Source organism: Spinacia oleracea, chromosome 1 (assembly GCF_020520425.1).
Source record: "Spinacia oleracea cultivar Varoflay chromosome 1, BTI_SOV_V1, whole genome shotgun sequence".
NCBI classification, from domain to species: Eukaryota; Viridiplantae; Streptophyta; class Magnoliopsida; order Caryophyllales; family Amaranthaceae; genus Spinacia; species Spinacia oleracea.
Window position 1 is genome coordinate 107,119,223 of NC_079487.1, and position 14,240 is coordinate 107,133,462.

The 14,240-nt window shown below is 34.6% G+C and overlaps 2 protein-coding genes and 1 long non-coding RNA gene across 3 annotated transcripts; 1 reads left to right on the forward strand and 2 right to left on the reverse strand.

Annotated features, from left to right (window-relative positions):
* Nucleotides 1-66: 66 nt before the first annotated feature.
* LOC110788398 (uncharacterized) lies at nt 67-3,288 on the reverse strand. Its single transcript, XR_002533309.2, has 2 exons — nt 2,021-3,288; nt 67-616 (listed from the first exon to the last, which is right to left on the reverse strand). It is a non-coding gene; the product is annotated as an uncharacterized lncRNA (long non-coding RNA).
* LOC110788396 (ankyrin repeat-containing protein ITN1-like) lies at nt 1,635-5,550 on the forward strand. The gene is made up of 5 exons (XM_021993045.2): nt 1,635-2,320; nt 2,484-2,633; nt 2,982-3,053; nt 3,146-3,792; nt 4,740-5,550. Exons 1-5 carry the CDS (start codon nt 1,804-1,806, stop codon nt 5,394-5,396), a joined length of 2,043 nt encoding a protein of 680 aa, XP_021848737.1. The 5' UTR covers nt 1,635-1,803; the 3' UTR covers nt 5,397-5,550.
* A 173-nt stretch (nt 5,551-5,723) lies between these two features.
* Nucleotides 5,724-9,731, reverse strand: LOC110788397 (vesicle-associated membrane protein 711). Its single transcript, XM_021993046.2, has 4 exons — nt 9,378-9,731; nt 7,598-7,788; nt 7,264-7,427; nt 5,724-6,045 (listed from the first exon to the last, which is right to left on the reverse strand). The coding sequence occupies exons 1-4, from the start codon at nt 9,592-9,594 to the stop codon at nt 5,955-5,957; spliced, it is 663 nt and encodes a 220-aa protein (XP_021848738.1). The 5' UTR covers nt 9,595-9,731; the 3' UTR covers nt 5,724-5,954.
* Between the last annotated feature and the right edge of the window lie 4,509 nt (nt 9,732-14,240).

Consider the following 14,240-nt stretch of genomic DNA (forward strand, 5'->3'; position numbering starts at 1 on the left):
AATTACCAAATTGAACCGAGCAATTAGTAGAAAATGATGAAATGAAATGCATAGAGTTAACAACAATTAAAGATTAAAATTAAAGTATTATTGATTGATATGAAAATAAAACTAGACAAACATTTAATCATGAGAATGTTACCTTGATGGTCGAATGCTTGGAAAAATACACTGACGTTAGAAACCGAAGTTCTTCAATACATGGAAAATCTATGGACTGTGTTATACTACTGTTAGGCTTCTAAGCCTAGGGCACAAAACGCGCTAAAGCTAAAGAAAAACTAGAAATGTTTTGAGTTTGTTTGTCTGTTGTCCTTTGTTCAATTCTTTGGCTGCTGCTCGCTGTTTATACTTCCTTCTTCTTCGCCGGTTAGAGGGAAGTTGTGGAGAGATGTGAGTTATCTCTCTACAACTGCCATGGTGGGTAAGCAATTCCAGCTAGAGGGCAGTTATGACTACGTCATCCATTGTTCCTTCCTCTGACTTTGTCTTCGTGGTTGGCTCCGAATTTCTGGGCCTAGTCATCCTTCTTGGGTTATCTTTGACTCTCATTTATGGGCCTTTATAGATTTGGGCTTGATACATGTAGTTGGGCTTCGGTCTTTGTTTATTGGACCTTTAGAGAAGTCATGTATCTAAAATTAAAAATGTGTATAACAGCTATTAACAATTAAAAGTTTGGTATTGAAGCTAAGTAGACCTGTTAAATGGGTCGGTAATTATTTTCGGGTTCGGGTTAGATCGGGTTTGTCACTTTCGGGTTCGGGTGTAAATGCTTGTTCAAGACCCATAACTTTTGGGTTCAGGTCGACCCAACGGGTTGAGAAATTTTAAAACGCGCATTATATTTTCATTAATTTAGGTGATAAATATACAAAATATGGGAATAAATTAACAAATTTTCCTACACAAGTTTATATTTAGTCAAATTCAACCATAAAATGGCGTTTAATTCAAATTAAAATCATATTACACACAATAGTAAAAACAACGTGTTTATTATGCTTAAATTTTCTTATAATCTCATTTATTATTATAAATACAACGATTTTCAATCGGTCGGGTCCAAAACGGGTTCGGTCGGATTTTGACCCATTACTTTTCGGGTTGCTCGGGTTCGGATAAAATCGGGTTACGGGTCATAAAGGACCCAGTATTTCGGATCGGTTTTCAGGTCGGGTCGATTTTTGACAGGTCTAAAGCTAAGGATTGGCTCAAGCACATTGCGAAAAATGCATTGTAACTCTGTAAGGATTGGCTGAAGCACATTGCGAAAAATGCATTGTAACTCTGTAAGGATTGGCGGAAGCACACATTGCAAAAGATGCACTGTGTTTCCGATATTGAAACAAAGTAATGATTCTCCGTATATTTTTGGTAAACGGTTTGCATGGATGTTGTTCCCTTATTCACCGAGCCAATCAATTAAATTTCCCATTTTGGCACCCAGACAAGAATATTGAGCCTTTCTTTGTTTTAAATGAAACTTTTCTAGTTGCTTATAAATCGTAATTAGCATATATACTATCTTATTAAAGACATTTGTTTAAGTTCCAAGATTGTTGGACAAGTTAAGCATCCTTGATTAACATCTAGCCCAAGTATGCTTTTTGTTCCCAACAATAATAATCAAAATCAAAAGTATTGGGTTCATCAAATAATCATTCTTACATTATTATGTATACTCCCTCCGCCTTCTATTATTTGAAATAAAGAAAGAAGGATGATCGAGTATTCAATTGGGTGAGTGTGGGGTCTAACTTTAAGTAAGTTGAGTCTACCGCAGAAATACAAAATAGGGTCATGGCGGTTGATGATCTACAAACACAACTATACCGCGCTCTTTGCAGAAATAACAACGACGATGTGATTGAGCTTTGCAGTAAGACAACAGAAGGTCCGTTACACTATTGTACCATAAACAATTCAACCGTGTTACATTTAGCATGTTACTCAAAAAAATATGATTTAGCAAATAAACTTTTTGATGATTTGCCTGAGAGTTTAATCAGCATATTACCTGAGAGACTGAATGCTTGGGGAGACACCATACTACACGACGCATCGACCTCGAATAAAGGAATTGAACTCGTGAAAAAGCTGGTGCAGAAAGTACCTGAATTGCTGCAGGCGCGTAACAAATTAGGCGAGTCTTCTGTGTTCAGGGCTACTCGTTATGGAAGGAGGATAACCTTTGAGTTTCTTGCAGAGGAGGTGAATAAATTCTGTGAGTTACACAAAGAGTTTGACCACCTCTACTTCTTTCAGAGAGATGACTGCACTACCATTCTTCATATGGCTATCCTTACAAGAAATTTTAGTAAGTTCAAAACCATCTCTCACATACTTTTGATTAGTTTTTGTTGTAATTGCTAAACAATGTACTTACTATGTTTAAATTATTATTATTATATACGCGTGCAAGTATATTTTAAAGAAGTATTAAGAAACTACTAAGAGACTTATAAGCTTGGAACGTACAGATATGGCGCTTATGATAGCAAAGAAATATCCCTATCTTTGTGGTATACGAGCTCAAAATAAGAGGACTGCTCTGCAAATACTTGCATGTACTCCAGCAGCATTCAAAAGTGGAACAGAATTTGGGCTCATAAAGGAACTTGTTTACTCATGTATGTATTTTATTGCAAGCTTTTATTTATTTATTTATGTATGGCTTAGGCTTCATATTTGATACTTTCAGAACATTGATAATGTATTAGTTAGTACGAGTAACGGATTAAGATAATTACAATATTCCCTCTTCTACTCATGTTGTAAACAACGATCCTCTAGCTTTCTTTTAAAACGGATTAATTGGTTACACAAAAAAATGTGAACTCATAATTTTTGTTGATTATATAAGAACATGTACATTAGTTCTTTCATCAATGTACTGTAAGTCAAATATAGGTGTATTTCAAGTGTCTCAATTTTGAGATGCTTATAGCATCAGTCTCTAACACTGTATAATTTTGTAGTGGTTGATGATCAAGGTACTATTGAAGCAGTGAGTGTAGTTGAGAAAATCGTTACATTCATTCTAGGCATCGGTAAGCTTACATATTCATCAATATATAAATAATATAAGGTTTTATATCTTTGTTGTAATGAATAATTCATTGTGTTGTATTTTGGTATGAAGGGTGCTGGATAATACCCATGGTAGAAGAAATTAGAGAGGTGAAAAAGAGCCACAAGAATGCACTAAACCTCGCCAAGATTTTGATTCAATTCGACTCTTCTTGGAAGCACACACATGAGCCTAGTGCTGAGGTAACACCTGATATAATGGGTGTTATTCCTATAATTAGTGATGAGTCTAGAGAAGAGGGTAGTACTCCTTCAAGAATGTCACCATTGAAGGAAGGAATAAAGGATGGAACGACAGCATTAGTAGAGAGCTCCAACCGACAAGTTGAGTATGACATTGAAGGCGGAGAAATTCCTAACAGAGGTGCTACTTACGACAATGACGAAGCTCCGTTGTTGTTAGCAGCTAGGAATGGGTGTATTGAGATTGTGAAAGAGATATTGGACAAGTTTCCTCAGGCAGTGAACTATCTAAATCATAGTCAAGAGAATGTGTTACATGTAGCCATCAAGAGTCGTAACTTGAAAATTTTCCAGCTTGTTGAACAACAAGTTTCCCCTCATAGAAGCTTATTAGAAGGTGTTGATAATAAAAATAACTCAATCTTACACATGGTTGGATGCCCAAGGGAGGTTCTTCCTGGTACTAAGATGACAAGCCCGGTGCTTCAGTTGTCTGACGACTTGCTGTTGTTGGAGGTATGCATCAACATCACCTTTCATGTTCTTTTTCATATTTAAGGATTTGTTCTATTCACCTTATTTTCACTTATTTCAGAAATATTAAGTTAAGGAAAAAATAAGGGTTGACCAAGTACAATTTATTACTAAATAAGTTTTGATAAGTTCTAATAAGGCTTTGTTTGGCACATCATTTCAGGCGTCTTAAATGATAAGGTTCTGAAATTTGAAGCCACCCTAAATGACTAGAATAGTTTGTCAAACACCTTAAATAGAATATAAGGTCTTGAAATTGACATAAATTAAGACGTTACTTCGAGTGAGGGTTTCTAAACCTCAAGTGGCTTGTGTCCATACGGACACAAGTGATCCAAATACAACCATCTTGAGTACCAACACATAATATGTCAGTACCAAAATGCAAAATTGCTTAGAAATACCACCAATACAAGTCATATTGTGTTATTGGTATTCGCATAATTTGTGTTGGTACTAACATATTTTGTAGACACAAGTCACTTGTGACAAAGACTTCCTCTACTTCGAGTACCGTTTCAATTTAAGGTCCTTAAATTTTCGAGTACCTTTAATTATTTTTTAAAATAGTTTATAAATGTCAGCTCCTTAAACCATTAATTCTACCGAACAACTCATCTAATCAAGTACCTTATTAGTTTCAACGCCTTATCGTTTCAGGTACTCCATTTCCAGTTTCAGCTCTATTTCATTTAGTTTTACCAAACATAACCTAAGTTTAGATAAATTCAAATAAGTTCAGAAAAAAAATGAAAATCAGAAGAATAGAACGTACCTTTAATGCTTCATCTGTTGGAACTTTTAGGGGTGACTTGTTTCGTGTCTCACCTGTAATGTTTGGTTTCTTCCTGCACCAAATTAAGAAGATATGAATGCTCAATTCATCAGAAGCTATGCTAAAGTGTGGAGTTTTATGCCTATTTATGCAGCATTTAGAAGAGATATGTCCAAATTACCTGGTGAACCACCGGAATGATCAAATGATGACTGCAGATGAACTGTTCGCCATGAACAATGAACAAATTCGTAATGAAGCCAAAGATTGGCTAAAGCGTACTGCAGAAAACAACACAGTGGTTATCATTCTCATTGCTACAGTTTCCTTTGCTGCTGCTTACACAATACCAGGAGGTACAGATCAAAATACAGGGTATCCGCTCCTAATTGGGCTGCCTTTTTTCCTAGTCTTCACCATATCAGATGTTCTTTCACTTGGTTTCGCTTTGACAGCAGTAGTCGTGTTCCTGGCTATACTCACATCGTCTTATCAGCTAAAAGACTTTCGAAGATCTCTTCCACAAAAGCTGTTGCTGGGTTTTACCCTTCTGTTCTTATCAGTGACAATGATGATGGTGGCATTTGCAGCAACTATTCTTCTCATGCTAAATAACAAAGCGCGATGGACTAAGATTGCACTTTATATTGTTGCTTTCTTTCCTATTTGTATCTTTGTGCTATCTTATATCCCTCTTTACATAAAACTTGCTGAAGCTGTGTATTACTGGGTTAAGAAGATTGGTAAGTCTCTTCCTAGGCTTGTGTGTGTTTCAAGGCGTGCACGGAATGCTGCTTTCAGGAGAGTGTGATTTTCATCAGCAAGCAATATAGTACCTGTAATGTTTTCTACCTTCTTATTAGTCTCTCATGAGTTGTAGTAAAATAATTAAAGATGTTGTTAATGTGTATTTTTCAAAAAACAAATCTATTTGCATTCCTTCGATCTATATACAAAACAATTTTTATCATAAAATTGGTTGTACCTGTACTTTGCAAGTTGCAAGGTACAACCAATGTTATATTTTCTCATTTGCTCTTTTTATTTTAACATCTTCTAAAAGGAGTCTTGGTAGTATCATTAAGGGTAAGAAGAGCAAGCAGCCCAGCAGAGTAATATCTCAAACAAATCCAAATGATTTTCAGAAAATAAAAAGGACATTTATTTCTTCATCGATTTAGAATTTAAGATCCAAAGCTACAAAGAGTTCTATACTACTGTACAGAAACACCAAAAACACTGTACACATAACACCGTGTAAATCTACAGCAAACCAGATTATCAACTACAACGTATGAAACATCACAAAGAGAAAGGAACCAGGAGATCTCATCTTTCACTGAGCCGCGGCAGCAAACCAGCACGATCATTAATTCAGACAGCTTGGTAGTGCAAGTCCATGGCAGATGAAAGCAAGCACAGCATATAAAATGATCAAGAGAATGAAAATCAGAACAACCCTGCAAGACCAAGCATTGTATCAAAAAGGTATTCCTCCGGATACGGCAGATACTAAGAAACCTCTTAAGAAGTACAGATTATACTTTAGTGAGTTAAGCATACGTTTGGGGACTAGCATTTAAGTCTTTTCACCTTTAAGGACTTCTCTCCATATTTTAGGCAATTTAGGTGAGTTAAACACATGTCCACATCCTTAACTCAAGTAGTAGGTCCTTAGTTAGTAAAAGTTGTACGATTTTAAAATAATTAAAAAGCTTTTAAATTAGTTTCAATATGATTGTAGCATTTAGATTAGGTAAGACTCTTCGTTGCTAGTTCACTCTCATTTCACATTCACTTCCCTATAATACATACCAGTTTCTAAACAAAGTAACTTTCCCTGCAATATATAACAGATTCAGGCCTTTGTCGTCAATTGTCATACCTATTCCTTTAACAGACAGGAAATTTACTTATAAAATTCACATACAGCTGCAGGATGTCTAAAATAACAACACCAAAAGCAAGAACAAGGGCATGTTCACCTTAGATCATACTAAAAAAATGAGAGCTCACTCGGGCAGCCCCGTGATTTCATTATCCAAATCTAATTACAGAATTATTCACTAATATACTTCTGTCCCTAATTTGGGGTAATTTCTAGGGAATTTAGCTAAAAATATCAGAGCTATCCGTCAGCATTAGATCTCCATCATACACTTGCAGTCTTTCTTTGTAATTCTTAATTGAGATTATCATTAAGGGTAATATGAAAAACTCAAATTCTAATTTACTAGATTCAGAACGTCTATTATATTGACAGAATAAAACAGAAAGGAGGGCTGCCATTCTGGAACAGAGGGGGGGTAACATTTCCTTTTGAAAGATCACCTTCCAGTTACACAAATTAGAACAAGAGACTCAACACTCCCCAACCATCACCATCACCATCACCACCGGTTATGCCAAACCTCAGAGTTGATGTGAATATATATATATATATATATATATATATATATATATATATATATATATATATATATATATATATATATATATATATATATATATATATATTAATATATATTAATATATATTAATATATATATCATTATATATATATTTGTATCTTTGGCTCCATTGGAAATGGACAAATGAAAACAAGAGACAGAATACAAAATGAGTAAGACAATACCCAGCATCTGAAAAGTTAGAGAGAGATAGATCTGATTACTTACACAAAGTTAACATTTTTCCACCAGACATTGCTTCTAAAACGGCGAGCTTGCTTTCTGAAGCGAGATGTGTTTCCTTGTAAGTTGGCAGTTTTATCAACCAGTAGCTCCAAACGATCACCTCTATCTAGCACTTTATCAATGTTCTGAATCATTACATTTTTCACCTAAAAAAAAACAGGTGATGTGTAAAACCAAGTCAATAAAACACATTTACCAGCAGTACATACGACTGAGCATTAGATGAAAGGAAATGATAATCCAAGTATCCAACCAAAAATCTCCAAGCAGAAATTCATTTGTGGTAAACCAGGTACTCTAAAATACTGGCATTCACCTGACTCATTTCACCTCTTAAACGATTAATTATGTCAGCATTTGGGTCACTTGAATAATATTCCATTTGCTGGCTCAGAACTCTTGAAAATTCATCGTTCATAGCATATGCTTGAGCTGTTAGTACTGCACGTCCATAAGTCTTCACAAATCTTTGATGTATGTCTTCAAGAAATGCAAATGGTATTCTACCTGAACACATCCAAATTACAAGGACTAAGAAGACTGCCTTTGTCACTAACATCAACAAATGGCAACATTCTGCAATATCATCAGGAAGGACATTCCAACAAGAGTGCGTAACAAATAGAGAATTTGGATGGATCTATTGCAACAAGGCCCACAAATATACCGTCTTAATGTTTCTCTCAAAAATTGTAAGTATCAGTTCAAGTATAACATAGTTACTTCTAGAACCTTCGGACAGCTAGGAGCCAAAAAAAGACCAAGAAAACAGGAAGAATTATATCCAGTACAATCCTGTATTGAGACAACAGAAAACGACGATCAATCGCAAAATACTGAGCCATCTCAGGAACCAGGGTCCAGGCCAACCAAAGCCGAACACAATAACCACATTTGATTAAAAAAATATGTTCCCTTGAACTAATCCAATCTAAGAGAAGATCTAAGATTAATGTGCTAAATTTTGGGAAAATTGATGCTTCGTCATGGGTTTATCCCAGCTCATTCTTAAGGATGTCCCTAATCTCCGTCACATTCAGCTCACTGTGAACCTTATAATCAAACAATCTTTACCATAAGCCCTTGCCATCACAAGTTCACAACCTATATCGAAACACTGACCTCGATGAAAGTAAGATTGCAAGAATAGTAACCATCATTGTAATCATGGTACCTCATACCTGTTCGTCAATGTTACTCAAAAGGAGCTACATATCTCATTTACCGCCACCCTTCTTCACTGATCACATGCATTGTTATCGCTAGTTATTTCACGGAGACTGATCAACCAGTCTGCTAGTGCACAAGTCATCAACCATCTTAAAAGTTTATGCTGCCCTTAGCATCCACTTACAATATATCCTCCTATTAAACTTCAGATTCTTGAAATGTATGGATATAGAGCTCTACTGGCTGTGGATGCTCCTCAATTAAGGCCACATTCTTAGAACCTTTCTTCTACAACTTTCAAGCTCGGTTCTAAAGAATCATCAATTATTCTTCTCCATTAAGTAATAGCTAGTTGTAAAACTCAGAAAGATACAAGGTTTTGCTGCCCATTTTTCTTGGTAACACCAGTCCTCCCCTTCACACGATAATCGCAGAAGAAACTTAACTTTTCTCTCAAATCATCTCGTTACTAAACAAACTCGACACTTAAAATTAAACTCCTACTTTTTAAAATATCATGGGTTTCAAAATAGCCTACAAACTCGAACCTTACAAACAAAACCATAACTTGAGCTCAAATAAACAACAATAATGGGTTCCTCTGCATGAACCAAGACTCTATCTCCTGTCATCATCAACAAAGATTGTCTTCCTCCATTCACTTCTATTTAACCCGTTTAACTTCAGCTCAAATACACCCTTAATTAAACCAACTAATCATTACCCTACCAAATTCCATCCAAAAAAAACCTCAAAATTTAGCAATTCCATAAACAAAATAAGCCCAAATTTTAGCTCAATTACACAATTTATCAGAAACCTATTGTCATACTCAATACCCAAAATTGTATTCAACAAAAAAAAAAAAACTCACAGAATTCAACCAATAAAAAATCAAGAAAGAGGATAGATAAATAGGAGCTTACGGCCAAGGGAATCGTCGGCCATACAAAGAACAGAAAGACCATCAGTGCGTTTAAGGTGAAAAATGTAGCGATCCTGAGAGTACGACACATGGGTGTCGTTATTTCCGGGAGCTTTCTCCAGAATTTGACGCGCAATCGTGGCGGCGTTTGTAGACGCTGCCGTATACTCCGCCAGTACCACCGTCCCTCGAGCTACAATCCCGTACAATATCCCCATTTGTCTGATTTTGAATATCAAAAATTGCCGAAAAGACAAAAAAAAAATTAAGCGAAGGGAAAAACAGAGAGTTGAAAAATTTTGTTGGGTGTTTGAAACTTTAAATTTTAATTGATCGAGAAAAGGGGTTTATTTAGGGGTTTTGAAATGTTCGAGTATGATTTATGTTAACGTGACATATGATTTATCATTAAGATAAAACATACTCGGTATAGAATTGTAGCGATAGATGTGTCTTAAAAAAGTCAAAAAACTTCCGGTTGATGCTTCGACTGTCAGAGTCTGCTGGTTGCACATTCAGTTTGAAAGATGAAAGCTATTTACAGAATTATTTATGGAACGCCAAAGAAAGTTTTAGAATGATAACCCGTTTTTACGTGATTGCATCATTAAAAAGAAAGTTGTACTGGAGTGCTTCATCGTCAAATGAGCTAGTCGCTAGAAAGAAGTGACGGGGGTTGTCTACGAAGATTCTTGAAAAACTAAGACTCAACTTAAGAATTGGTGTGTAAGTTCAAGTAAATAATAAATAATATTGTACATAAATTTACAAGTCTTGAATGAATTTGATGAGTGGAGAGTTAAATTTTGAATCTTAAGAAGTTTTAACAATAATTTAATTATTAAATATTAATAAAAGGGTGACATAGCAATTGAAGAAAGTCTAACGACAAAATCCTTTTAATCTGCTCCTAGGCATCACATACGGTGACATACCTCATATAGTCATATGGGGTGTTTGGTAACTTTTCACTAGCTTTTAAGGAGTTAAGTTAAAGGTTATGGCCTAACCTTTTACATTTTTCACTATTTAGGACCTACTCTTTTATTTTTCACCTTTTAGGACCTCATTTCTATTTTCCGGCCACTTAACTCAACTTTAACTCACCTGTGGTTAGTGAGCTCCTTTTCAAAGTAAATTTTATATAAAAAAAAAAAATTACGATAGAATAACTAAGAAAACAAAAAATGGCAGGTATAAATTTGTTTCTTCTTCAACGGGATGATGATGAATACGAAGTAAAATGCTACTTCTTGAACAAATTTTAGCTAAAACAATAAACTGAAAAGTTAACAGTATATCAAAACAACACAACTAAATCATTTAACTCAATCTCAAATATAACTACAAGTTTATGCTTTTAAATTTCTAAATCTCAAACTAATTCGTCATCTAGCTCAGAACTTTTTTCGTCAGCGCGTCATCATCAAACATAAATAGTAATAATAAAGGAGTGAGAAGAGAACATTGAAGAGAGGATTGAAGATGCAATTTTCTAATACAAACCCAAAAACTACGAATTATAGCGTCCACCCCTAGATCAATTTTTAAGTTTAAATTCGATTATTATCAAAACAACAATTCCTCAAATACCTTCATTACTTCATAAATCCTACATTCCCACCCAAAATCTAACCGTGTAAATGAAGAATTTCTCGATTCTCTTTCCTCCAACTTGCAGATACTCACTAAAACCCTCAAACCACCTCCACGGCTCCACCTTTCATCATCATATTAGGTTTGTTAAATCATCAACAAAAGTCAAAATAGAATATAAAAAAGACGAAGAGTTGGACGATGGAAAATATACTAAACGACGTCGAATTAGGAATCGACGCACATGGTTTTGTGTTCGGGTTTGGTTTGGTGAAATCCAAAGTTATCCGATGGTGGCGGCTATCGGGAAACCCTCAACGGAATCTATTTTTCGGTTGATAAAGCGGTGTTATGGGTGTTTGTTCAGGTATTGATGTTGTTGACAGGGTTTGGTGAAGTGAGGAGGCGGTGGTTGAAAGGGCGGAGGGGAGTCAAAGGAGTTGGAGAATTAGAGGAGAGAGAAAGATGTGGCAAATGTTCATGTCAATTTTATATTTTATTTTTTTACGGGTAATTTTTTATTTCTAATTGTACCAGTGACATGAGTATTTACCTTGTGCCATGTGTAATTATAACAGTGGGTATTTTTAATTGCACTAGTGCCATGTGGACTTTTAACCCAAAGACTTAACCTTTTAACCAAAGGATTGATCTTTTGTTTGCTTTAGTTAATTTTGGCCGGAAAGTGAATAGTAGGTCCTAACGGTGAAAAAAAAAGGTATAGGTCCAAAACGGTGAAAAATGTGAAAGGTTGGACCCTAACTTTTAGCTTAACTCAGCTTTTAAGTTATACTCCCTCTGTTTCGATATAATGGGAACAGTTTAATTTTTCACGCTTGCTAGTGTAAATGTTTGGACATTAATATCTCTAATTTTGTATTAGAAAAAATTATAAAAAGTTGATATTTCGAAAGGACGTATCGAGACGAATCAAACAAGACCCCGCACGACTATATTTTTCCTTACCCATAAACCACAAATGATAGTCAAATTGAAATTTATGAATAGTGCCAAAAGTCAAAGTGTCCCTATTATTTCGAAACGGAGGTAGTATCTCATTGCTTGTCACCATCAATTTTCAATTTTATTTTTTTGGGGTATTGAAAGTAGTACTTGTATGATTTAGTTTGAACCATAAACTTTTTTTTTTAACGGGAAAGAACAATATCATTAATAATTAGCCATATGTCATCTACAATGATAAAATAGATATGCATACCACAAATTCAAAATAAATAAATAATTTTTACAATCAAAACAATTACTATTCTGCATCGTAAAGCACATCTCGTACTCCACCGCTTCTAACTTGATGCGAGCAATGATTTTCTATGATTTCACATCTTTCCAAGTAGATCCCTTCGCAATTTGCGCACGAATTGTTCTGAACGACGAGTTGATGATAAACCCTAAACCTGTATGAATCCAAATCTCCTTCCCAATTATTGAAACCCTAAAAAATTCTCATCCATGAATGAGAATCAATAATCAAAACCCAAATACATTGGGAACAACCCAATAATAAATTGGGAATAAATCAACGGAAAAGAAACCAAAACAAGACAAAACATGAAGAGAAAACAATGAAAAGCAAGAAAAATGGTCGAAAATAGTCTAATTCCCGAAAAAATTAGACTACTTCCGGTCTGAACGATCAAGAAAACTGAAACCCTAAACGATGACAGAGAAGAGAGAAAGGGGAGAGGGAGAGAGAGGAGCGGCATCATTTCCTCATTTTGAACCATAAACTAAAAAAACAATCATTTATATTTAGTGATCGGGTTGATTATGAAAACAGACAACAAAAAAGTGGAAAATACTTGTTCTGGTTTCATATTTTTATTTTTAGTTTTATAAAAGAAAAGTCGTCCAAATACAACCCAATAAAGTCGTTTCTTTGCCAATTACAACCTCGAACTTTCAATTTGTAAATTACAACCTTAAACATACCTCTCCACTTTAAATTACGAACCTCGCCAATTGTCGGTGAAATCAATCGGAATATAATGTCACTAATCTTATTAAAACACAATTACATAATTTTTTTTAAAAACGAATAGTTTCTGATAAATTTGTTTTTGTTTTTTTTGGAAATATTTAATTTTTGTTTATAACTTTTTTGGAACTTTCTTTTTGGAATATTATATTAATGTCATCATATTATGTGGGTCTTGCCGGAAAATGACTCGTATTGTAATTTAAAGTGATGTATAAAGTTGAAGGTTTTATTTAAAAAATCTGAAAATTTGAGGTTGTAATTGGTTAAAAGACAAATTATTAGGTTGCATTTGGCGGATTTTCCTTTGTAAAAATAACTGAAAACAAAAATGATACTGAACGAATTTAGGCTTTTAGTTTTTTTATTGGTCAAATAGCCAATGTAGGTGCTTGGTAAAACGTTTAGCAGACTTTTCCGCCACAATCCAAAAGCTGGTATCACTAGCTTTTTCATGTTGATCGTTGGTTTTTCATTTTTCTAATTACATTTTTACTTCTCATATTACTACTCTCTTTATCAACGATAAAATATACAATTTTTTTTAACTCATTTTGTATGAAACAACCAGTAGTCAACAACCAACTTGAGCAAACACAATTTTAAAAAGTCTAGAGTTAAACAAGAAATATAATAAGCCAAGAAGCCAAGTGAAACAACCACCATAACCAGCCAACAAACTAGATAGAGGGTGCATTCTTCTTCCCTTCAATTTTACATGCTTATTTGGTCGTGCTTACCTGTGCATTCGTCTGAAAGTGGTTTTCACCAGTAGGTTTTGAGCACATTTTTGGATCAATTTTTTAAATTTTTTTTTTTATTCCCCAACACAATCTTTTGATGCCTTTGTCTATTCTACATTTTGGATATATATTTTTATAACCCATATAGCTCAATTGGTCAAGCATCGTACAACTTGTACGGAGATGTTGGTTCAAATCTTACTTAAGCTATTGGTTTTATTATGAAAAATAAAACGGCATTTTAGGGTAACTTTTACCAATTTTAACACAACCCAATAGTATGTAAGCTATATAGGACATGAACCCACACCATGTACATAATTACACACTACTCTACCATTAGCCTTCATGTTTAAATATTTGCATATTAGCATAACTTCGACTCTGAAAAGTGTAACTATTAACATGCTAACTACAACATACTATTACATGGAAAATCATAACTTACTCATGACTTTCGACCCTTCATGCACAAGCCTTACTTCCATCAATGTATGGAATAAGGTCTTGCTGGATTAAGGATCTTGCT